At 41.3% G+C, this 24,890-nt stretch overlaps 1 protein-coding gene across 16 annotated transcripts in view; it reads left to right on the top strand.

Moving 5' to 3' along the window:
* Positions 1 to 24,890, top strand: part of tanc2a (tetratricopeptide repeat, ankyrin repeat and coiled-coil containing 2a) — a 1,142,739-nt gene that overhangs the window by 1,083,745 nt on the left and 34,104 nt on the right. For all 16 annotated transcript variants that reach the window (XR_010969054.1, XM_068013145.1, XM_068013151.1 and 13 more), the window contains 2 exons: positions 2,570 to 2,702; positions 19,484 to 19,575. Coding sequence is in view for 15 of the 16 variants with exons in the window: in XM_068013145.1 (XP_067869246.1) it covers positions 2,570 to 2,702; positions 19,484 to 19,575 (225 nt within the window). In the remaining variant the exon portion in view is untranslated. The remainder of the gene's footprint in view (positions 1 to 2,569; positions 2,703 to 19,483; positions 19,576 to 24,890) is intronic.

Genomic DNA, 24,890 nt, shown 5'->3' with positions numbered 1-24,890 from the left:
ACACTGACAAGGAGTCAGTCCTGGATTGCTGGTCAGAGCACTCTCTTTAGCGCCAAGTTCACAGTGCATGATACTGCCATCAATCACATCCAACAACAGCCTGTCAAAGAAGAACTGGGTGAGAGCCCAACTCTGGAGGAAACAGTGACCGCCATCAACCAGATGAAGAACAACAAAGCCCCCGGAGCCGATGGAATTCCACCCGAAGCCTTGAAGCATGGTGGCCCTGCCCTATACACCAAGCTGCATGAGTTTTTCACGGACTGCTGGGAACAGGGCGGGATTCCACAGGATCTTCGTGATGCCTTTATCATCACCTTGTACAAAAACAAAGGAGAAAAATCAGACTGCTCCAACTACCGTGGGATCACCCTCCTTTCTATTGCTGGGAAAATCCTGGCTAGCATACTTCTGAACAGGCTTGTGCCTACCATTGTGGAAGAAAACCTCCCAGAGAGACAGTGTGGTTTCAGAGGCACCACAGACATGGTATTTGCACTCAGACAATTGCAAGAAAAGTGTTGTGAGAAAAACAAAGGTCTGTAGACCTCACCAAGGCATTGTCACTGTGAGCAGAGATGGACTTTGGCAAATCCTTGAAAAACTTGGATGCCCACCCAGGTTCCTGGCCATGGTGAAGCAGTTTCATGAAAATCAGTACAGATAAGTCAAGCAAAACTGCGACCTCTCAAGTCCCTTCCGTATCTCCAATGGCAGGAAACAGGGATATGTGCTAGCCCCGACCCTATTCACCATCTTTTTCAGCATGATTCTGCAGCAGGCAATGGAAGACCTTGAGGGAGTTTACGTACGCTTCCAGACTGAGGGAGGCCTTTTCAACCTCAGGCCTCTTCAGACTCGCACAAAGACACAAGAAAAACTCATTCATGAACTTCTTTTCACCGATGACTGTGCTCTCCTGGCTCACAGTCAGTCAGACCTGCAATGTAGAACAACGCATTTTTCCGAGGCGGCACAACTCTTCGGACTAAAAATCTGTTTAAAGAAAACTGTATCAGCCTGCACTCCAAAAAGAATATAGACCACCGAGCATTGTTATCGAGGGAACTGAGCTGAATGCCGTCAAGCAATTATTTGGGGAGCGTCATCTCGTTTGATGCCACCATAGACAAGGAAGTGGACAATAGGCTCTCAAAAGCAAACAGTACATTCGGCAGACTCTACAAACGTATGTGGAGCAACCACAGCCTCAGAGCACAGACCAGACTCAAAGTGTACAAAGCCATAGTCCTCACCACCCTTTGTATGGCGCTGAGTCGTGGGTCCTATACCACTGTCATGTACACCTAGAGCGCTTCCATCGGCACTACTTCCACAGCATCCTCAAGATCCGCTGGCAGGACCGCATCTCAAACATTGAAGTCCTGTAAACAGCCAATATCGCCAGCGCCGAGGCCATCCTCCAGCATAGCCAACTGCTTTGGGCAGGTCCCGTTGCCCAGATGGACGACAGTCGCCTGCCCAAGATTGTGTTGAACGGAGAGTTGACCACAGGTAAAAGGAACAGAGGGGCCCTATGCAAGCGTTTCAATGACTCCCTGAAGAAGTCCCTCTCTGCGTGCCACATTGACCATCGCCAGTGGGAAGCACAGGCCATAGATCATGATGCCTGGAGATGCTACATCAGGAGGACTACAGACACCTTTGAGACTGAGCGAAGAACCAGCATGAAAGAGAAAAGGAAGAGAAGGATAGATCCAATTGCCCCCAGCAGCAACTACACCTTCACTTGTACCCGCTGTGGGAAAATCTGCCGGTCACGGATAGGCCTGACAAGCCACCAGTGAGCCTGCAACCGATGACTATAATCTTGCCAAAATCTTCGTCCTTAGCCTAGAAGAAAAATGTGATCTAAATTTGGAGCTTGAACAGCGTCCACTGATCACCTGAACTCCAATTACAGAGATAATGTGGTTGTAAGCATTTTTGTATATGTTATAGGGGGAGGAGATGATGTAATGATATTCTAAAGCTGTGGAATGGTCAATGTAGTATTTATTTAATGTATTACTATATTGACCTGAAATGGTATTCAAAAATTATTTACTGAAATTCTGATTCAGAACCAAAATGTTTAGAAAAGGGCAAGCGAGGTGTATTGTTCAGTGGGGATTTCAGACTTCTTAAAGATGCACTCTTTGCAAATAACACCACTGTTGTTTTCTGTTTGTTTCAAACTTTAATTCATAAGTCACTGGTTGAGTTGCTGTAATCTTGGCAACACGTTGACCTTGCAGTTATCTGGAATACTGTTCAGTGCTGCCTGTCATTTTTGTCCTCAATGTCCCCTTTTTTGTTTGTTTGTGGGAGAAATGTTTCCACTTCAGTTTCTATCATTACCGGTATATTTCCATTTCTTCTCTCCTGTATCCAGTCATTTCTCGATTCTGGCAAAGACAATTGAGGAGTGGTGAGATTCTGAAAGATATATACTAGATTGTTGTCTGTGTATCCTTCTTTTATTACTGACCAAAGTGATAGATCCTGGATCTAAGGCCACCAGAATATTTAAGGCCTTGATATATATTTTTCTTATACTTGGTGGCAGGTGCAGTATCTCGTGGATCATGGAGCAATGATTGAGCATGTGGACTACAGTGGCATGAGACCCTTGGACAGAGCAGTGGGGTGCCGCAATACAGCAGTGGTGGTCACCCTCCTGAAGAAAGGAGCCAAGATAGGTAGGCCTCTTAGAGACAGTTCCCCCTCCCTGCAATGAGTGCCATTAGACTTATTGGAATAAATATGTTTTTCATTAAAGTGCAAGACTTGGTTTGAAATTCTCTTTTAAGGGGCAAAGTAAATTTCTATTCACTTCTGCATGAGATATTTCAAAGAGTGACTGCGTGCATTTTAAGAATCATTCATTCAAGCACAATCAATTTAATATTCATGGATTACTTTTCTATTTTGGGAACATTACTATGGAGCAGCATGTACAGCCTTTGGTGTCACATTTCAAAATAACCTGTGATCGTAACATCATCAATGCTAAATTAGACTCCGATTTCATGCTTCTTACTATAATGAACACTGCACTGACCTTGAAGTCACTGTATTTCAACATTGTGTAAAACATGACAATATTTGGATGCTGATATTCCAGATGGTTTTGGCATGCTGTGACATGGAAACCTGGAGGAGCTTATTTGTAGGTTTAAAGCTAGAAAGATAAATGGGATGCTAGCTTATCTTAAACTTTACACTTGAAACAAGTACAGCAGCATAATCTGATAACTAGATTAGCATAATTGGGATTTTTGGATCAACATATCTGTTTAGAAAGCCTGCGCATATAAAATGTTTATATTTGACAGCTAAGTCCAAATGAATCTCTTCTATTCAGAACCACTGAAAATCATCACTGGGAAATTAAACAGCATTAGATAAATTTCCAGCAGTCACAGCTTTCATTTTCCTGTTTTTTAAGTAATTGTTTTGTGATATGAATCTTCCTGTATTATTTTCTCACATCTACATGGCTCCCATAGACGGTGAAAAATATCCATTGTAATTGATCCATCAGGTGCAGGAAAGAATCTCAGTGAAACAATGCAGCTACAACAAAAGAAAGTTCCATGCATGTTACCATAGGTAAAATGATAGAACAGTTAGAAGATGCCAGTGAAGATAAGTGAAAGGATACCAATGTGCATGGAGCCAGTTAAAGTTTCATCTGAACAGAACCTTTTGGGTTCATGTCACAAATTCACCATTATCAAGGAAGACTTTTCTGGGTAGCAGCACGTGAAATTCTGTTGTTACATTCTGCTGGGAACAGTGTGAATGTAGTGCCTAGCTCTGAGAACGGGAGAAACAGTCAGAAAATAAAAGTAAAACTGCTGAGTCGCAGCTCATGAACTATGTGAAACATTGGCAATTACACTACTAAAACGCTATATTGTATAAAAAATATATCTAGTATTGACCCACCCAGTGAAAATTATCACTGGTGCAGATCAGTTTTTATGTTAAATTAGATTTTCAATCTAAAATAAAATATATTGGACATATTAAGCACTTGGTGGTATTTATTTGTAGCCCACTAATTGTAAGTCAATCTTTGACAATAAATGTGATCAAAAACTTTAATATGGATTGACTGTAATGCCTTAAAATTCCTAACATTTAGAAGAGGTTCAGAGAGAAGAGAAACAAAAATATTTTACTTTGCTGTGAATTAGATAACATCACTAGGGGGAAGAAGATTTAAGGAGACATGATTCTGGGAATGGCAGTACTTCCCTGTTTTCTTCACTATTTTTGCTTGCCCGTACTAATGTCCTAATGACGTAGATTTGTGCGCCTGCCTGTTCCCAACTCCATGCTTCTGTTTTACTCCTGAACAAGAGTGTCCAAGCTTCAATTGTTCATGGGCCACTAATGTGCTTGCTATGCAGCCTCGAGGTCCAAGTATGAAGTTTAAATCCATGTTCCCATTGACTTGTAGATACCAACAAATTTTGATTCTGATACAAGATTTATCCACCAATATGCCAACAGTACTGGATACAGTCCTTTTCTAACCTGCAGGTTCATAAATTTGAAAAAGACGAACCAACAGTAAGAAATATAAGTACAAATAGAATTGAATTCCTGGGCTTTGAGAGCTGATTACCCAGACTTGGGGGGCTGCGCATGACCTCTGGGCAATAGTTTGGACATTTCTTTGATCTTATTACCTCCTTCAGTATAGTCTTATCTGATAATTAACACTATAGTGAGAATGTGGATGGAAATCAATTGCCACTTCAACGTATCATTAGATCCACAAGATCATCAGGTTTCTGTCCCTCTGTCATTAGCTTTCTGTACTTTTCTGTATTTGTTGACTCACTAACACGTTATTTCTGTTACTGTATACTAATAAAAACATTTTCTGCAATGGTAGCTCTGTTTTCCTTTGAGTGCATGACATGATCTTTTGGAAGTTAGGCCAGTGGTCACCAGGAGTGTATCAGTATTTTCAGTGTAAAATTGAAAACTACTACTGTTATAGGTGACTTCACAGAAAAAAAACCTACACAACAACAGTGACTATGCTTCAAAAAGCAACTAATTGTATGTAAAGCTCTTTGGAGCCATATAAATGAAAGTTCTAGCATCATACCCTTGTGGGACAATCCCTCTCATTGTGGGCAGGGAGTGGGTTTGGAATCCGATTCTGTTTGTGGCAAGTTCCTCAAAAAGCTTTCACAATTGCTACAAGAGAGCACAGGTTTGATCCTTTCAGATGCTACAGCAAGTTTCATTTTTTGATGCTTCCAGATGCAAAACATTTCATCAGTGCCCACACATTTGACTCAGGTTTCTTAATTTTTGTACTGCTGTGAGATTTCCTTTCTGTTAAATTGTCTCCTTTCTGCACTATTCTTTTCTTCTGGGATCCATTTAACTCCAAACCCTTCTGATTGATATGAAGTCATTAGAGCTGTACAGTTGATGAGAGTATTTTTTTGTAGACTTATTTAGGCTTTAATAGAACTTAAAAATGACCAACTGTACAAAGAGCACAAGAACAAATGCAGCTGTAGGAGACCATTTAGCCCTTCTTTCCATAGGATCATCTTGTCGCAGCATCTGACTGTCTCTTTGACAGACATTTTTCCTTCAGTATCTCACCCAGGAGGCCATTCTAGATGTTAATTACTCTTTATATGAAGAAGCGCTTCCTGACATCAGTCCTGAACTTGCCTTTTCCCAGTTTGAGCTTACGTCCCTTTGTCCTGCAGTGTAGTTTAACTTGAGATAGTGTTCAGATTAAGCTTTTCTACGTCTGGATTTTACCAGCCCCCCGACGTCGGGGGATGTGGCGTGAGGGCCCGGAAATTACCTCCAGGAGAGGCCCACTAAGGGCCTCGATGCCGGGAAGGCTCCACCCCATATTACCGGCAGCGGCGAGGCCTTGTGGCGGCGCCCCCCCCCCCCCCCCCACCGCTCGGCGCCAAGTTAATAAAGTTCGGGATTGGAATAAAAGTTTTTTGGAGGGGAGAGGGCAATTTATAGATTGACTAGTCATTGCGGAGGTGGGAGAGGGGATTCAAACTGTAAGTTGTAATCGTCTTTTTTTGCAGACCGTGACCTTTAAAAAAATTTAAATGGCGCTGAAGGGCATGAAGCCCTTTAAAAATGGTGGTGGCACCAGACGCTGTTGCTGAGGACAGAGTGCCAGATGCTGTTGCTGAGGACGGAGCGCCTGCCCCCTTTACGTCATCAGGGGTGGACGCTCCGCCCCTCCATGTAAATGAGCCATCACACTAAATATCGTGGTGACTCAGCAGGGCAAATCCCGCGCGTGCGCCCCGCTGCTTAAAAGGCTTGCCGGGAAAAATCCAGCTCAGTATCATGCATACCTCTGCAGTTTTCCCTCTCTTTTACCGGTAAAGAGTGCGTTTTTCTAACCATTCCTCATAAACTCTTCTCCAACACTAGGGATCCGTGTCATGGACCGTCTTTGAACAAAAAACTGTGAATATTTTACACAGGGCCTGCACCGTGCTTATGTGTGTTTACTGGTACCTGGGAGAACCTAAATTCTGTTAGTGGAAGTTTCAAGTGAACCTTCATGCCATCTCATCTATTCTAAAAAGTACAGTTAAGTAATAATATAGTTGAATGAAATTAAGTCTCTATCAAACATTGGGGTTTGGGATCCTTATGTTTTGTGACTGCTCGTGAACACCCACGACCCATGCATGTGAAAGTCAATTAATCTTTTATGTGTAGCTAGAAAGTCATGACCCGGGCAGCCCTTCCATTACATTACATAAAAACAGAAAGTGCTGGAAATACTCAGCAGGTCTGGCAGCATCTGTGGAGAGAGAAACAGAGTTAACAGCTGGGATTTTACTGAGCTCCCGATGTCGGGCTCCGTGGCAAGGGATGGAGGGTGCCAGAAGATTGTTCTGGCAGCAGCCGCCACGGAACCCGACGCTGGGAGGGCCAGGCCCGATCTTACCGGTGGTGGCGAGGATCCGTTGGGCAATGGGACCTGGATTAAAATATTCAAATTAAGCACGTGAATAGATTTAAATAAAATTCACTCCAATCTTATCGTTGGGCTGCGATCTTCTGAACGACAGCCGGCACTTCACGTGCCTTCACTTTCCCATCTGGGGAAAGCAGGCACCACAATGGTGAGGAAGGCGGGGGGGAGCCTTTTGATTTTTAGTGCTGGCGGGGGTGGGGAGGGAACGGGGTCAGATTTCCAGTACTGGTGTAGGGGATAGTGGGAAGGGGTGACCTTTGCACTTTGTTCAGTTTTGGGGGGCGAAAGTCAAGTGTTGAAGGTAAGTGTTTTTTTTGGGGGGGGGGGAATGGGGCAAATATTGAATTTAATTGTTATTGGGGGATGGGAAGGGGGCGAATAATTTTTCATCAGTAGAGTGGGGGGGGTGGGGAATAACATTAAAAATGTAAATTAGCGAGCAGGACTGGCTGCCCTTTAAAATGGCACATTATCGTGGATTGCCACAAGGAAGATCGCGACGGCATGCGTGCGGGCCGCCAAGCGGCGGGTGCATAAAATCCAGCCCAATGTGTTCAGAGTTCTGATGAAAGGTCACAGACCTGAAACGTAACTCTGTTTCTCTTTCCACAGATGCTGCCAGAAATGCTGAGTATTTCCAGCACCCGCAGTATTTTGCTTTTATCTTAGCCCTTCCATTATAGTTTGCCTGAATCCAGGTCCGAAGAATGTTGCAGTTAAACCAGTTAAATCACTTCAACCTAGAGGAATTCCTTAAATTTAGACTCGATCAATATTGCTCCAAGTTGGTAGACAGGAAAGCAGAACATTCACTGAGATTACCTTGGACTGTACACTGAGGAGAGTTCAGACAAAGCAATAGATCTTATCACTTCTACCTGTCACTTTTTTCACTGGTGTTCAGTGCATTGTCCAGAGTATCAGTATATTAGTGTACTCAAAGCCTTTGCTCATGCTGATTTACAATGGATTAATTTAGGGATCTTTGTTTTGTAGATGTCTTCTCTTCTTTTGTAGAGTGTTCAATTGAAGTGTGACACTATGGGCTGAATTTTATCAGCCCCTCGGCGTCGTGGATCGTGGTGGGGAAGCCTGTAAAATGCTTGCAGGAGCAGCCCGCCACAACCCACGATGCCGAGAAGGCCCCACCAGATTTTAGAGGTGGCAGGCCTCGGTGCAGCCCGCGCCCCCCCCCCCCCCAGATGCTTGGCGGCAGGGCCTTCATTAAAATATTTAAATGAGTGTAATAAAAATGCTAATTAACTTAGCTGCTCCCGGCGGCCATCCCTAGCCAATTTTATGGCCGTAACTCATGCCTCGTGCGCCTTTGGAACTCTATATGGAGTTCTGAGGTGGGACACTGGTGGGGAGGGGGAAGGAGTCAAATTATCGGGGTAGCGGGACAAACTTTTTTCATTGGCTATGGGGATGGTGGGATGGGGTTTAGGGTCAAAGAGATTCAAGTTCAAGGGGGAAAGGCTGTTAATAAAATTTTTTTGAGGGGGTAGGCCAAGAAACTATTTATGCATGGGGGTGGGGGGGGGTGGGGAAGAGGGGATTGCAGGTGTGGACAAAGCTTCATTTAAATTTTTATAGAACTGGCCCTTTAAAAATGTAAATTTTTCCTGAAGGGCAGTGGCACCGGCGCCATTGCCGGCCCCTCCGTCCCTTCCATTTAAATGAGCCCCCGCGCATAATATTGTGGGGGCTCTGCGACGGCACATCCGTGTCGGAAGGCCACCGACATCACAGCGCCACTGATAAAATTCAGCCCTGTATTCACGACTGTACTGACATTGCTAATCTTACCCTGACCTCCTACAGGTTTACCCTTTTTCTGATATAGGGGTGTCGTTACACAAGCACTAACAGTCCTCATGTACCTTACACAAGTGACCAGCCTTAATGTGTGATTTCAGAAAACAAACACTAGCAGTGTATTCGACAGTGGGGCAGTCATAGCTAAGCCTAATCCTGTCCTCGCCCACTTTTCCAGCAGATGTCCCTGCTTAGCAATCAGGAGTGGGAACTTGGATTTCCTATTTTTTCCCTCCTTCCTTAAGACAGGTTACGGCAGCCAATTGTCATACCCCTAATGTTGTGCCAGATAAGATTAACTAATTTAGCAGTGGCTAGAAATTAAAGCTGGGACATTCCACAACTTTATGGCTCAATGCAACAGTATATGGTTTATTTGCGTACTCGCTTATTGGGGAGTCCACTACATACTGATCTTTTTTCCTAAAAAGTAAACACAAAAAATATTCTTGAAATATTCTAGGCACTGTAGCCTTGTCAGAGAATAATAGTGGTGCTTTCAATAGAATCATATAACTTACAGTATAGAAGGAGGCCATTGAGCCCAGTGGGCTTGTGCCTGTACTAGCTGTTCAACTAGAGCTGCCTGCTCTCATTCCATTCTCCCTTTCCTTGTATCCCTCTTGAAATACTTGTCCAATTCCCTTTGAAATAATGTTACGGTCTCTGCTTCTAAAGCCACTTATGGTAAAGCATTCCCTGTTTTAATGATCCGCTTTGAAAAAAATGTCATCCAACTTCACCCTTACATATTGGGCTGAATTTTACAGGGGGGCTGGAAAATGCTTCAGGCAGAGGCACGCCATGGGCCTCAACACTGGGAAGGCTCGGCCCGATATTGCTGGCGGTAGTGAGGCCTCGTGGCGGCACGCCCCTGCCGCTTGTTGACTGGAAGAAAAATTTACATATTTATGTATTTAAATAAATTTAAATAAAGACATTAATTACCTACTCGCCTCCACCTTCTGTCCTGCTGTGATATTGGTGCCGGAGGCCGGCACTCCCGCGGCTTCAGGTCCCCATCCTAGGATCTGAGGTGGAACACTGGTGGGGAGGGGAAGAAGCTAAGTTTCTCAGTGCAGGGGTGGGGGGGATGGTGTAGGGAAGTGGCGTCAAAATCATTTAATTGGTGTAGGGAATGGCGGGAAGGGGTAAAGTTTATAGTTTATGAACTTTGAGGGGGGGAGGTCAGGTGGACAGGGGAAGTGTTTTTGGGGGAGAGAGCAAGTAATGCATTGAATTTATATTGGGCAGATGGGAGAGGGGCAAATTAAATGTTTTAAAAATGTTTTGCAACATCTCCCTTTACAAAATTTAAATTAAATGGAAGGGCTTGAAGCCCTTTAAACATGGCATCAGCGCCTGCGCAAAAGCTGCTGACACCATTTCAGGGGACAGACAGCCTACCCCCTTCACATCATCGGGAGGGGTGGTCTGCCCCGGCCATTTAAATGAGCCTCTGTGTTTAATATCGCAGCGGCTCTGCGAAGTGCAGCTCGCATGTGCGGGCTGCCATTGATTACGTCTGTCGTCAATTACGGCAGTGGCACCATACATTTCAGCCCATTAGAGGCTGAATTTTACCGTCCCCCCAATGTTGGGGGTCGTGGCAGGGGACCGGAAAATGCCTCGGGAAGAAACCAGCCACGGGCCTCGGCGCCGGGAAGGCCCCGCCCCATATTACCGGAGGCGGCGAGGCCTCATGGCGGCCCCGCCTGCCACTCGGCAACGGGAACGTAATTTAAATATGTTAATTAATTAAAAATAAGGAATAGTTACTTAACTCGTCGCGCTGGCCGACCCACTCGCATATTACGGTCCGTGGCCAGCACTCCTGCGCCGTCTGATCCCCGACCACTGAAGAATGTCAGACCACAGGTCGGGAGTGGGGAGCAGGTAGGTTTTCAGGGCGGGGTGGTGGGGGAGCAGGGTTAAACATTTCCGATTGGCCGAGGGGGTGTTGGGAAGGGATAACGGTAAAAGTTTCTGAACTTTGCGGGGGCGGGAGGAAGGGCAGGAATGACATGTAAGGCATTTGGGGGGGCAGGGGTTGGTGAGGGGCTGGAAGGATTTTTTAAATTAGTTTTAATAATTTAAATTTTAACTGTTTCTTAAAAGATTTAACTTGTCATTTAGGGCTCCAAGCCCTTTAAAAATAGCGCCTATGCAATGGCGCCGGACACTGTTTCCGGGGACAGAGCGCCTGGCCCCTCCGCATCATCGGGCCGGGGTAGGTGGTGGTTGCAGTCTGCACCGGCCCATTTAAATGAGCTGCCATGATCAATATCGCGGTGACTCTGCGACGGGCGGACCACCATTTTGGAAGCTGTAGCAAGCTAGTAAAATGCAGCACAATGTTTCTGATTTTCTAACTAGTTTGCTATTTACCCTCTTAAAACCTTTCATCGTCCTGAAAACCTCTACTCGACTCTTTGCTTAACCTTCGCTTTTGCAGTGAAAAAAAAACTAAAGTTTCCCATTCCACAGATGCTGCCAGACCTGCTGAGTATTTCCAGCAGTTTCTGTTTTATTTATGATCTGTCAAACCTTTCCTTCCTAACCATAACTTCTCCTTGCTTGTATCATTCTAGCAAATCTTTGCTATTACCTCTTTATGGCTCTTAAAATCCTTCCCATATTGGGGTACTCAGAACCCCAACATATTCTGCAATATGTGGTCTAAGCAATGTCTCGTACAAATTCAACATTACTTCCTTGCTTTTATATTCAATGACTCTATATAAAACCAGAATCTTGTTTGCCTTTTCTATGGGATTTTTTTTTTGTTCAACTACATTTGCAACTGTGCATTGATGTTTCCTGAAGAGATTGCAATAAACTTTTGGTTTTTGATCATGTTACGTGCTGCCATGCAGATAATTACTTTGCAAATTCCTGATATCCCTTCCAATTTACCTTTAAATCAGCAACAAAAAATTCACTGTTACAAATATTGTTAATAAAGCAGTGTTAAAGATGAAGGTAAGTGTAGATTATATTTCCAATGTATGATACCTCCCTTTTTACTAAGTTATTGTGTTAAGAAAACATAGTTACCTTGTTGGAGATATTTTAAATACCGTGTTATTTGTCTTCTGTAGTCGAATCCCATCATTTATAGTCTTCACACTGAGCAGGAAGCTTCTCAGCTGACAACTACTAATCCCTTAGTGACCAGCTACGTTAGATATATTTGTATCTTTTCTTGCGGACTTGGTCAATTCTGACATCTTCCTCTCAAATATTTCCTAATCGCATCCAGGTCAGGAAGGGATGGTGAGGTCTGCATTATTTTCGAAGGGACAAGTTGCTGGCAGGTGGCACTTTTCGTTCATCATGGAGATACAAGATGGCGGGTTTCTAAAGAGTAGAGGGAATAACTGCATTTGATACATCACCTACAGGCTAGAAAGTTTCAAAGTTATTCTTGAGAATTACTAAACTGTGGAACTAAAAGTACTCTCCCCACAGTTACTTTACCACATCTGGATTTGGAATACTTGATGATGGGAGTTGGAAATGACCCTGTGCATTAGATTTTTATGCTTGGATCAGAATTATCTATGCTATGATGTTGTCTTGAGTTGACTTCTACGGAATTAACTAAAATTTTGAAAGATAATTTATAATTTTCCCTTCAAACTGTATCATTTACTGCTGAATGCTGCTTTGAAACTCCATTTGTCTTTCATTTGTGACTACACTCATTCACACTTTTTTATGTTGCACCAGTCTTGTTTAATGAAATACCTGTCACTGATGTCATTTTGCATGAAGATTTTCTGCTTAATATATTCTGCTGGAGTTTAATACTTAACATATAATGAATCAACAACAGTGAATGTGCAGTGTATTACTACATTTGGCTAACAAATGTACACGAAAGTTAAACTGTGTACTAAAGACTTCGGTTAGACCAAAGTTGAATATTTAAGAAAGGACTAGAAAAAGAAAGTGGGTCTTCTATTGTTGTCTTTTTAGTTTTCCCTCTGTTCTTGCTGGCGTAAGCATTTTGTGTCAGTAAGGAGCAGATCTTTTGCTTCTGAACCATTTTCATACATGTGGAACATGAGGATGTCAGCTTAGTGTAAAAGGTCATATGTCTCAAAAACAGTTTTCACAGTGTATACATGCCATATTAGCAAAATATATTTATAAATCAAATATATTTCATAGGTTCCTCAATGGCCTGAGGAGTTATAAATTTATGAATAGTGGGGTAGACCTCCTCTCCAACCATATGATTCATATGAGCCTGTTACTAATTGCAGCTCCCAAACCACCAACAAAATAAGTCAAAAAATAGTGTTTACAGAATTTGCACGGAGTATAATGACTGTGTCACGGTGATGTAATGGCTGCATGCATGGAAATACAGTGCCACAGTTAATTAATGGAGGTTTAATTCTGCATTGTGCTGAATTCTCAATCTCAGCTATGCTACTCGGGAAGCTTTCAAAGAGAGATGAAGCACAGAAATTCAGAGGACATTATAGATACTCATTTGATCGGATTTATCCATGAATATATATCCTGTACTCACCTGATTGGTTACTGTTATGGATCAGAAGGACTTGTGCCTTAGGTACTTGGGGCCTTAAGTGTTGTACGTGACTAGTGGCAGAAACATAATTCAGTGAGTCTCCATCACTTAACTCTCGGATGTATCATCAGTGCAGCCTTTTGAACTGTTTTCCAGTTTGTGTGAAAAAAATAAATTTCTTCAAAAGACGCAGCATATGTTTTACAAGTGTTGTTACAAAAGCAGATTTTTTTAAATGCTCATGTTATGTGCAAGTACTGTTTTAATGAAAAGAGTAAGGAGCTACTCTATTCTAATAACCTGCTTGCATTTTGGACCATATGCCTGATATTTGGTATCAAACATCAATCCATGCCTATGTCCCCTCCAAGAGGTTGAAGATGCTTCCTGAGCTATTCTTTCAGGCTATTACTTTTCTAACAAAACTGTTGTGTGTTAAGATCTCTGCAGAAAGGGATGCAGGGGTACTGCTCTTTCTTCCTACAGTATCTTCTTCACCTTCAGTACACATCTCTAAACTTAACTAATAGATGTAATTTTAATTAATGATGATGCTACAATCTCAAAGACTTTGGGCTGAATTTGATGGTGGCGGGTGAAAAAACAGCAGCCCGCCCGTGTGGGGCGCATATCGCGGAGCCGCCACAATCTTCCGAGCGGCAGCTCATTTAACTAGCCAGCGTGGGCCGCCCGCCCTGATCATGTGAAGGTAATGGTGTCAGTTGCCTGTGCGCAGGTGCTGATGCCATTTTTAAAAGGCTGTCAGCCCTACCGGGAAAGTTAAATATTTAAAGGGAAATGGAATTAAAATAAATAAATACATCTCTTTTGCCTCTTTCCCACCCCCCAATAGCAATTAAATTAATTATTTGCACTTTCCTCCTCCAAATACTTGCCTTTACCATCTGACTTCCCCCCCCTCCTCCCCCCCCCCCCCCCCACAAACTGCACAAACCTTCAGCTACAACCCTTCTCACCATACCCTACACCCATGACGCTAATTTGACCCTGTTCCCCCACCCCCCCACACTGATAAACTGACCCCCCCCCCCCCCCCCCAACAAGTGTTTTGCCTCATTTCCCCGGACGGGGATACGAAGGCACGGGAGTGCCGGCTGCCAGGCTGGAGATCGCGGCAGAACATCAGGAGCGGACGTGAGATTAGTTAATTCACTTACTTTAATGTATTTAAATTGCAGTCCTGTCGCCAAGCAGTGAGGGTGAGGGTGGTGCCACCATGAGGCCTTGCTGCCACTGGTAATATCAGGCCGGGTCCTCTCCCACAGGCATTTTCCACCCTCCCCCCCACCCCAACCGGCCAGGAAACCTGACGTCAAGGGGGCCGGTAAATTTCAGCCTTTTGACAACCTAGATCATTACCTTGTGACATGAAGTGTCAGAACCTTGGCATTTCATCCAACCCTCTTGAATAAACATTTAACATTGTGTATTTAAATGTGTTTGTATCTTATGAAAACTTTGATATCATATTATCGTTCTTGCAATTATACGGCAACAAATGGAGCTGGATAATTTTTTTCCATATTCAGACATTGTATTGGAAATGTTAGAATTTCATTAAGAAACCATTCAATATTGAGATGCCGAAATACAATTGTTTCTCAGGCATTTAGCAGGTAGTCACATAAAGCCAATATTTAGAAAGTTGGCAAATTGGCTGGTGACCATAATATCCATCCTATAGGTTTAGGCTAACGAAAGAGTAAAAAGGGAACATAGGTCTGTTTTCGTGAACCTAGCAAAAAATAGCCTATGTTGTTCCAATCAATTTTTTTCTTTAATGGAGTTATAAAGCATTCTCTACACTGAAAACTGAGAAACCTTTTAATTAAAGGTTAAGCCTGAAAGAACAGTTGTCACGTGCAAGTCCAGATATTTCAGCAAATAAAAGTTGATGACTTTATGAACTGTATTAATGATATGTTTGTTAGATCTTTGGTGGGAACGGGAAGGGGAATGGACAATACTTTATTCCAACTATATTGAAGAAAAAAATGTACACATTTTTGGTTGTTTGTCCTTGATGTTAACCCATGGAATTCTGCTATAGATCATACTAGGTACTGAATTATTATCCATTGACCAGTAGATTGTTTCCTACTATATTGCTGGGATTTCCTTTTTAGTGTTCCCATCTCTCTTATTTTTGAGTGTTTTTGTACATTTTGTTGCATGTTAATAACAGTGATCCTGCAAGAAGATGAATCTGATCTCCCTGATGTTCAGCCACATTTCCAAACCCAGGACTAACCATTAACTGCTGATAGACATATTTATTTAGTGTAAAATGGTTAAAATGTACAACCCCAAAAATAGCAGAGGTGGGATCAGAGAAAATCTAGACCATTGTTGTTTTTTCTAGATTGTGTGGGGACCTCAATCTCAATCATGCAGAATATTAAAGCAAATTGTTGGGTGTGTAAACAATTGGTGTGATGATTTTTTTTATATTATACGTCTGTGCATACATTTCACATGTACGTTAGAGCAGCGAGGACCTATATTTTAAAAAAAATGTCTTGAGACCAGGTCCCCATATCCACTGGATTCTTCCAGCCTTGGAACTGCTGCTTCTAGATGTAACTTTGTGCTTTAGGCAGCTTTCTGTGTGTCTGCTTCAGACAGTTGGTGTGCCTGCCTGGCTTCACAAAACTCCTCATGTGCTGTGTTTTTGTACAATGATTTGCTGATGCACTAGCTTTGCTGCTTGCTCACTGCTTTTTTTTCCTTTCTTTTTCCATCTTCACATTTTTTTTTAAAAAAACAACCCTTCCCTTTTTCTCCTTTCTTCATCACTTGGAAAGGTTGTCAAACACTCCCAAGTCGTCCTCGAGGTACATTCTGATGATTTGATTTTTTTTTGCCTTTTTCCAGTTCAGTCTGGACAGCATGAAAAACTCTTACGTTTTTGTTTATTTACCCCTGATGAAAGCAACCAATAGGATTGTTGTAGAGGACAACTTATTTGGTAAATAGTAACACAGTAAATTGTGATTCAGTGTTATAAATTCTCATTTTGGATTGGTTGAAATAATGAACATTATGGATATATCTAGCCCCCATCAACCACAGTATTGATGCCATGGTTATCATAATGCTGTCGTCTGTCCCATCAGCAGTTACAGTTGTCTGCAAATTGTCTGTCAAATTTACTAACATTACAACAGTCACTGTACTTCAGAAATAATTCATTGTTTGAGAAGCACTTTGGCAGATCCTAAGGATGTGATAAGGCACTCTATAAATGCAAGTTCTTCTTTTCTCAGTTTTTAGTAATTGCAGTAACTGCCTTATCTACAAAGAGAATTCCAAAAACTTTAATAACTCTCCTTCCTCCTCTCTCATTTTCTCTCCCTCCTACATTGGTGTAGACTCCTGCTGGTTTCTAAACCATACCAGGGTGTCTCTGCACAATTTTGGAGAAAGTCTTTGAATAGAAAATAACTGACATGCCACATATCTAAATAAATTCATATTACAAAATGACAGTCACAGAACCAGTACTATGCAATTCCTCATTTAATTTTATGTAGTATTGCTGGTGACTATGTCAGAAGCTGACATGTGGATCTAAAGAGCCACTGATTCAAGTCCTTGAGATTTGTCTCTGTTCCAAGCACCTCCACATACAATGTAACACAATCTCATCCAGATTTGTCAGAGATAAAAACAAGAATCTCAAATGGCAACCTTTACACAGACATTTGCATGTGACTGAGTCATTAAGAGCCCTTGTAAAGATAATAGTTATGACTGACGTATGCAACACTTGAAAGGACGTCATTGAAACAAGTTATAATGTTGACTTGCTAGTCAAATCCAAACTAGGTGCCTTGGTAAACAACCCATTTTTACACTGTGATTTTTATTTTTCTCAATCTGCTGAATATTTATTTGACATGCTGTTTCTGATCAACACTTTTCATGGGAAGATGGTAGCCTCATCATTATGGTAAAGATACAACTTACTAGTCACCTAAATTATATTTCAGCTGCTTTGCAACGTTTTCACTGCTGATTGCCTTTAATCCAGACTACGAATGTTTTTGCGATTATAGTGCATTTTCTTTTTCAATATATCTACTTCATAATATCAGGCTTAGCATAGTGTCAAAACGACATCATCTAAAATTGTTTAACTGTATTTAGAATCCCATAAAAATGAGGTGCTGTGTTAGAACAACACCCATTGTATAGTGCCAGATCACTGATTTAAGAGTAGTGTTTAATCCTATGCCCTCAATGAGGATGAACAGACTACGTGGACATAATTTGCTCACATAAGAAGCAATGATCAGACGCCTCTTAATGTACATTTTATTAGATCTGTTTTACATAAAAAAACTAAAGTCACACTAAAGTACAGCAAAGTAGCACTGTTATATTTGCTAACGCACTAAATTGACACTGAAGCTTCTTATTAGAATTTGATGCCTAAAATGAGAAAAGTTCTATTTCCCAATGCTGGCATCTCTCCCCTTGACTTGTGCAAAATTCACCAAAAGCTACTTTAAAGTTATCATTTATTCCTCCTATGCTGTAATGATGGTGGCTATCACAATGTGGTGTTATTTTTACTATTACACTATTTTGAACAGTTTATAGGTCTCATCCTTGGAACATGTTCGCAAACACAGTTTTGAGAATTACAGCAAATTCTGTGGTCACCATCCACCTGGATAGTGCCTGAATCAGTGCTGTGTGTATAGCTAGCCACTTTCTTTTGGTTTGATGGAATGATGACCAGACCCCTTTCAAAGGGGTCCAAATGATTTCTCTACCTAATTCTGATCTGCCAAAAGCTGCAGATCTCTCAGTCTTCCAGCCACTGCTGCTTATCTTTGTTTGTACATTGTGTTTTCCCCTTTGGGACTGAGCAATGACCCATTTAATTAAAATCTTACGGTGATGATTTTAAGTTATACTGAAGCTGCTATATCTTTTACTGCTGGCCTTATAGCTTGTATTTCAAACAGTCAGATTAAATATTCTCAGCAGCCTTCTACTGTAAAATAAACTTGTCAAATGAAGTGCAACAAGCTGATACAGCTGAGCCATAATTCAATGCATCATATTATAAAAATAATTCCAAGGAGGAAGGGACCAGTTGGCACAATGGGACTGAAGTCTCATTGAGTGCTGCTCTTAGCACACTGCTTCATGCACTTGTGTAAAATTTCCATGCCTGTGATTTTAACAAGTTTTTAACCCATTTATGTGAGTAACATTGTTAAAATTGTGCACACAAAGGTTTTGCACAAAGGTGTTAAATGTGTGCTAAACATAATGCTCAGCTGAATGTCAACTCGAGTCAGAGCACTGCCTTTTTATCTCTAGGATCTTTATGCAAGTACTGACCAGACTACAAAAATCTAGGTGGTCGCTTTGTGGTGAATAATAAATGGCTTTTAGTTAAATAGTCTCAATTTCCATTCTCAGTGAACATAAATCCATCATGCAAAACTTCAGATGGTGCTTAAATTAAATTGGTGTGAAGCCCATAGGCATGAAAACACTTACACCAATGTATAAGTCACACACCAGTTTGACAGGTCACAAAAAGCTCATTTACGGTAATTGGTACAATTCTCACAACTGTCTGAAAAATGTTGTTGGATGTTGTCTGACCTTTCCCACCCTGGCAGGAGGAGGGTTGGGTTATGGTTGAGTTGCATTTTTGAGCTTAATATAGAATCCTCACATTTCATCTAATACTTAACTTGGAATACTTAATCCTGTCATTTTCTGTAAAATAAATACATTACAATTCCCTTTATTAAAAAAATGATTTCTTTACACTGAGACACACAGACACATCAAAAATAAGCTCTACTCGATTAACTGCTGTCAACTAATTAAACTGAAAGTCAATTTTCTTTTAAAGCAAATTTGCTTTTAGTCGACTTGTAAATGTTACTGTCTGTACACCCCAAAAAATATGGATGACACCATTTTGAAATGATAGTTACATGGCACAATACCTAAACACAGAAAGTTGTTCTCTACCTTCATTCTCCTATAGGTATTTTTCATATAATTTCCTACCCTGGCATTATGTGTGTTTTACCCCTCATGCATCCTGTGCACTGCAGGTCCAGCGACGTGGGCAATGGCCACCTCAAAACCGGACATCATGATCATCCTCCTGAGCAAGCTGATGGAAGAAGGAGACATGTTTTACAAGGTGGGACAAATCAGAGATTGATTGGCATGAGGGCCAAACAATGCAGCTGGATGAGGCACTCCCATTTACCTCTAGGGAATCCAAGTTAATTCTAACTTTGAACCACTGCATAAGATTAATATTCCACTTTATTCATGTTTCTTTTATCTCTTTTCCTTCATTTTCCCTAAATTTTGTAACCTTTCCTTCATCAAGGTATCATGCCTCTGTGCAGTATACTTCAGCTAGGCTTGTGGGGAGTTAGTGCCACTGTAAATTGTGTGTCCAGCTTTCCTCAGAGGCTATAGATCTGGCTGTGGCTGCTGGATTCAAATGTCAGACAATATTGGGATGGACCTCAGAGATATGGGACAAGTGCCTTACCCGCTACTGTTGTATCCTTCCCAATGTTATGCATGCAAAGAATAGCTCTTCTTTGTACACGTCCCCAGCGCTCATATTTCCAATTCCAATTTGATACTAATGTGAGGAGAGAAATAGGAATGCCTTTTTAAGGAAAATAAATAGATCAATTAATATTGAAATGTTTAGGAATAAATCAATTAACTTACAATTTTATTATTTCATTAATGGATCATATTGTTTGTTGGAGCCTACTGCCATTTCTCCAAACAATTCTGTGTTTCCAGTAACCATCTGGGTGAATTTAATAAGAGATCTATCTTGTTACATTGGTACCTGGCTGCACACTGTCATAGTTCCCAATTTGCAGCAAAATTTGATGTGTATTAGAATATCAATCTGCCTACGTTTCCAGAATGCACAAAAACATTATCCTTTCACACTAAGTATGCAGGTTTTCATCATGTAATCCTCTGATGAAATTCACATATTTCCCTACATTTTGCCACTACTTTGTCATGTTTATAGTAGCAATCAAAATTAGTTTCATAGAGCTGTCTAAAGACAGCTGAAATTCCATTGAGTCTTACGCCAGTGATGCTTTCCCAAAAGATAAGCAAATGGAAAAAATGATGACCTCAAGACACAAAATGAATTTATGATTTCAATTAGGTTTTATTTAATAGAACCTAAATAGGGTAGGGTGCAACTGGATAAGATTGCATAGGAAGTATTAACATAGTATTTACAGCACAGAAACAGGTCATTCGGCCCAACAGGCCATGCTGATGTTTATGCTCCACACGGACATCCTCCCACCCTCCTTCGTCTAAGCCCATCAGCATATTCTGCTATTCCTTTCTACCTGATGAGTTTATCGAGCCTCCCCTTAAATGCTAGTCACCTTAACTACTCCTTGTGGAAATGAGTTCCATATTCTAACCAGCTTCTGGGTAAAGAAGTTTTTCCTGAATTCCCTACTGGATTAATTAGTGACTCTCTTAAGGGAATCGAGGGATATGGGGTAGGAAAGTGGAGTTGAGATAGAACAGCCATGATCTTATTGAATGGCAGAGCAGGCTCATGGGCAATGTGGCCTACTCCAGCTCCTATTTCTTCTCTTATTTATGGCCACTAGTTTTGGTCTCCCCCACAAGTGAAAACATCTTCTCTACGTGTAGCCTACCAAAAATTTTCACAATCTTAAATACTTCTATCAGGTCACACCTCAATCTTTTTTTCTGGAGTAAAGAGCCCCAACCAGATCAATCTTTCTGGATAGGTATAACTTCTCAGTTCTGGTATCATTCAAGTAAATCTTTTTTGCACCCTCTCCAGTGCTTCTATATCCTTTTGATGATGTCAAACTGTTCACAGTATTCCAAGTGTGGTCTACCAAGTTTAACATTACTTTCTGCTTTTCAGTTCTATCCCTCTAGAAATGAACCTCATTGCTTTGTTTGCTTTTTTTATGGCCTATCAAAAGAATGGCCATCTCATAGAGACCAGAATATGGAGAGGTCAATGATTAGTGTATTTGGATTGCCTTTCACTCAAACTTGGCAACCTCAGGAGTGTCGTATTCAATTACTAAAAAAAAAAGTGGATTTGGATCACATCTGTTGTACACACCCTTAAGTGATAAGCAAAATCATATCAAAGGGAGAAAGGAAGACTTGGAGTGGTTGGGGGGTGCAGGGTGGTGCTGTTGGTGGTGGATGGTATGGGGGAAACAATGGTGCTCTTTGCAAATGTCTGAAGACAAATTGTTGCCATCATTTCAGAGTTGAATTTTAGGGTTATCTAAATAAATAAGTGTGGAACTAGCCAGGTGCTTCAACAAGTAAATGTAATAGTGTGCTTCACCATAGGGTGCTTTGATGTGTGTGTGCACCTGTGGTTTCCCACATCAGGAATTCTGATGACCTGAGAGCACTAAGCAAAGGCTAGAGGTTTCTCATAAGAAGTGTGGAAAATTTCAGGGGAGTCTCTACAGTTTGCTTCCTTCACCTAGTGCCTAATTGATTTACATTGAGTGAATGGGAGGGAAGTGGGAATATATAGTTTATATTTTGAAAAATTTGGGAGTACCAGCTTGCTGCACAGGAGAGCAATGGGATGTACCTATGATATTCCAATCAGCTTTGCCACTGCAGGAGTTGCAAAATAAAGGCCACTGGAGAATAATTGCTGTTGTGTGCTCCCTGGCACCTGGTTTCACAACATCGAATGTGGAGTCAACCATTTGTCTTGTAAGACGAGCCTGACACCTAGTGGCTTATCTTTAAAATTCCATCTCCTAACAATATAAAGGAAGATGAACCAGAGACTGGACAAAATTACATTGCCTTTAATAACCCTCTACAATCTTGGCTCATTGCCAGGAGTTATTGATCTTGGTTATGATGTGCAGCTAGGATAACCTTAACAGTCTGTCCAACTTGAGTAACTTGAATTCTTTTGCAAGGTGTAGTTATAATATGATCATCTTTTGGACAACTAAGGATGTGGCTAGATCTGTTGTATTTAACCAAAGGTGGGGCAAATTCTTTGCAGGCTGAGGAAAAAGTCAGGGATGTCCTTATAATGATCATCTATATCTAAAATTTAATTAGAAATTATTCTTACTGAAATGGTGTATGATGCAAACAAACATTATTTTGAATAGATTTTTACTCAGTGGAATAAAGATTTGATTGTTTTACTCCTTCTTTCCCTTCCCCAACTTTGTTCTAGAGTTAACCCACTAAGCAAGCTGAACTCCTTATGACTTGCTCCCATTCATCATTTTGGTTAACTTATCTCTGTCTTTGCTCTATTCCCCAGCCTATTCAAAGAATTCCACTAACTAGCTAGCTAGGGAACGGAGTAGAGGTACATTGGACAGGCTGGAGCAGTAAGAGTCCTGGATTCTTAAATAGATAACTGTATTTTAAGGATTGTACAGCACCCAAATATGACTTTCAAAGATAAACCCCCTCTATCTCTGTAACATCTTCCAGCCTGCAACCCTACCAGTTCCCTACACCCCTCCAATTCTGGCCTCTTGCCCATACAATATTTTCTTTGCTCTACCATTGGCAGGTGTGCCTTCAAGTGCCTCGGCCCTAACCTCTGGGACTCCCTCCCTAAACCTCTCTGCCATTGTACCTGTTTTGCCTCCTTTAAGGCGCTTTTAAAGAACAATTCCTTTGTCCAAGGCTTTGTTCACTTGCCCTAACATCTCCTTATTTAACTCAGCTTCAAATTTTGTTCCATAATACTTCTGTGAAGTGCCTTGGGATGTTTTATTATGTTAAAAGTGCTATACAAAATCAAGTTATTATTGACATGAGTTTTAATCATTGAAACCACTCATGGTGGTACGGTACTTTGTTCCTTCACAGTCTTAAACTGGATCTTCTCTAAGTTGATCGCTGAGTGGCTGACTGGACTGACTCATTCACATGATGCCATGTGGGGAGGGAGGCGAGAAATGTATTTAGGTCTTCACCTTACGACTGTTCTCAGTGCTGTTTGGAAATTCTTTAAGTATATGGAGCTCACTACAATGAGCATGGTTAGCTTCAGCTTCTGGCTGCATTTCAATAGTGCAGTAAAAACAGAAAATCCTGGACATAAATACTAGCTCCATCAGCATCTGACACGAGAAAAGATAGGTCAGTGTTTTGGAACTGGAAAAAAGATGACATGAGAGCCCCTTTATAGGTCTGACAATAACAGAGGAGAAGAGACAACAGGAAAAGGTCAAACTATTACGAAGAGCCTTTAATGCTTTGGTAGTATGTAAGCAGATTTCTTTTAAAGCTTTAAAGAGGTGAAATAAATGATATAGAAATGGCATCTAAAACATTAGAAATACAAGAGGTGGATAAAACAGCTCCAAAGTAGAAAGGAAGAAACTGGAATGGGAGAAACAGGCAGGAAAATAGGGGTGAAGTTTCTAAAGACCTGAAGGGCACAGAATATCCAGAGCATTGATGAGATACTAAGGCCAATTCTGTGATTTCAGCAGGGAATGTGCATATGAGGAGATAGAGCTACAACATTAGGCTCACAGGTTATTCCTGAAGTTTGAGTTGAGCTTGGTTGGAACAGTATTGGAAGCCAAAGATGGAAAGATTAGAGTGGAAATGGGAGCCGAAGTTAGATTATGAGCCACAGGGAGGTCAGTAATTCTTGCAACTGGAATGAAGATATTCAACAAAGCAGTCACCCAGCCTTCACTTGGTATCCCCGGTATAGAAGCATCAGTGAATATAGTACATTAGCTTAAAAGACGTACATATAAATTGATGTCTCATGTCTAGGAATTTCAGTCTTGCAATCTGATTAATGTTCTGTTCAAATTGTACATTGCACATTAGTATTCTTGTGTGATAAGATGGTCATTTCTCATGATAATTGGTTTCATTGTAAATGCACTACAGGTTACTGATCCTGAGCAGGATGTTAATTTGTTAAAATTCCTGGGAATAAGCAGCACCATATCACACAGTGTGAGATGAATCCTCCTGGGGAAAAAATGCACACTGCGAATAAACATCCAAATCTAGTTCATTATTTGAAATCATCACTGCATCAAGCAGTTCATTTTAGCTGCAGATATAACATATGGCTGAAACTAGTTGTCCAGTTTGACTTTGTGGGTAGCATCATATAAAATAAGACTGAGTAATCCATGTGGCACATTGGGAGTTAACGTACTTCCTCTGATAGCATTAGTTTTGGTCCTCCTACATCACATAGAGAGTAAATTGAAGCACGGGACTTATTATAGTCCTAATTGGGAGAATATGAATTGGTTTATTTCTTGGCAATTCCAGTTTGTTTTTGAGAAATCTTGAAATATCTCCAATGAGGTCCAAGAGATACGTCTCTAGTTAATCCCAAAACCTGTTTCTAGCCAATCCCAAAATGTTCTTCTAGGCAGTCCCAAAACTTCTTTCTAGTTAATCCTAAAACTAGTCTCA

Source organism: Heterodontus francisci, chromosome 33 (assembly GCF_036365525.1).
Source record: "Heterodontus francisci isolate sHetFra1 chromosome 33, sHetFra1.hap1, whole genome shotgun sequence".
In the NCBI taxonomy this organism is placed as follows: Eukaryota; Metazoa; Chordata; class Chondrichthyes; order Heterodontiformes; family Heterodontidae; genus Heterodontus; species Heterodontus francisci.
This window is presented reverse-complemented; position numbering and strand designations above follow the sequence as displayed.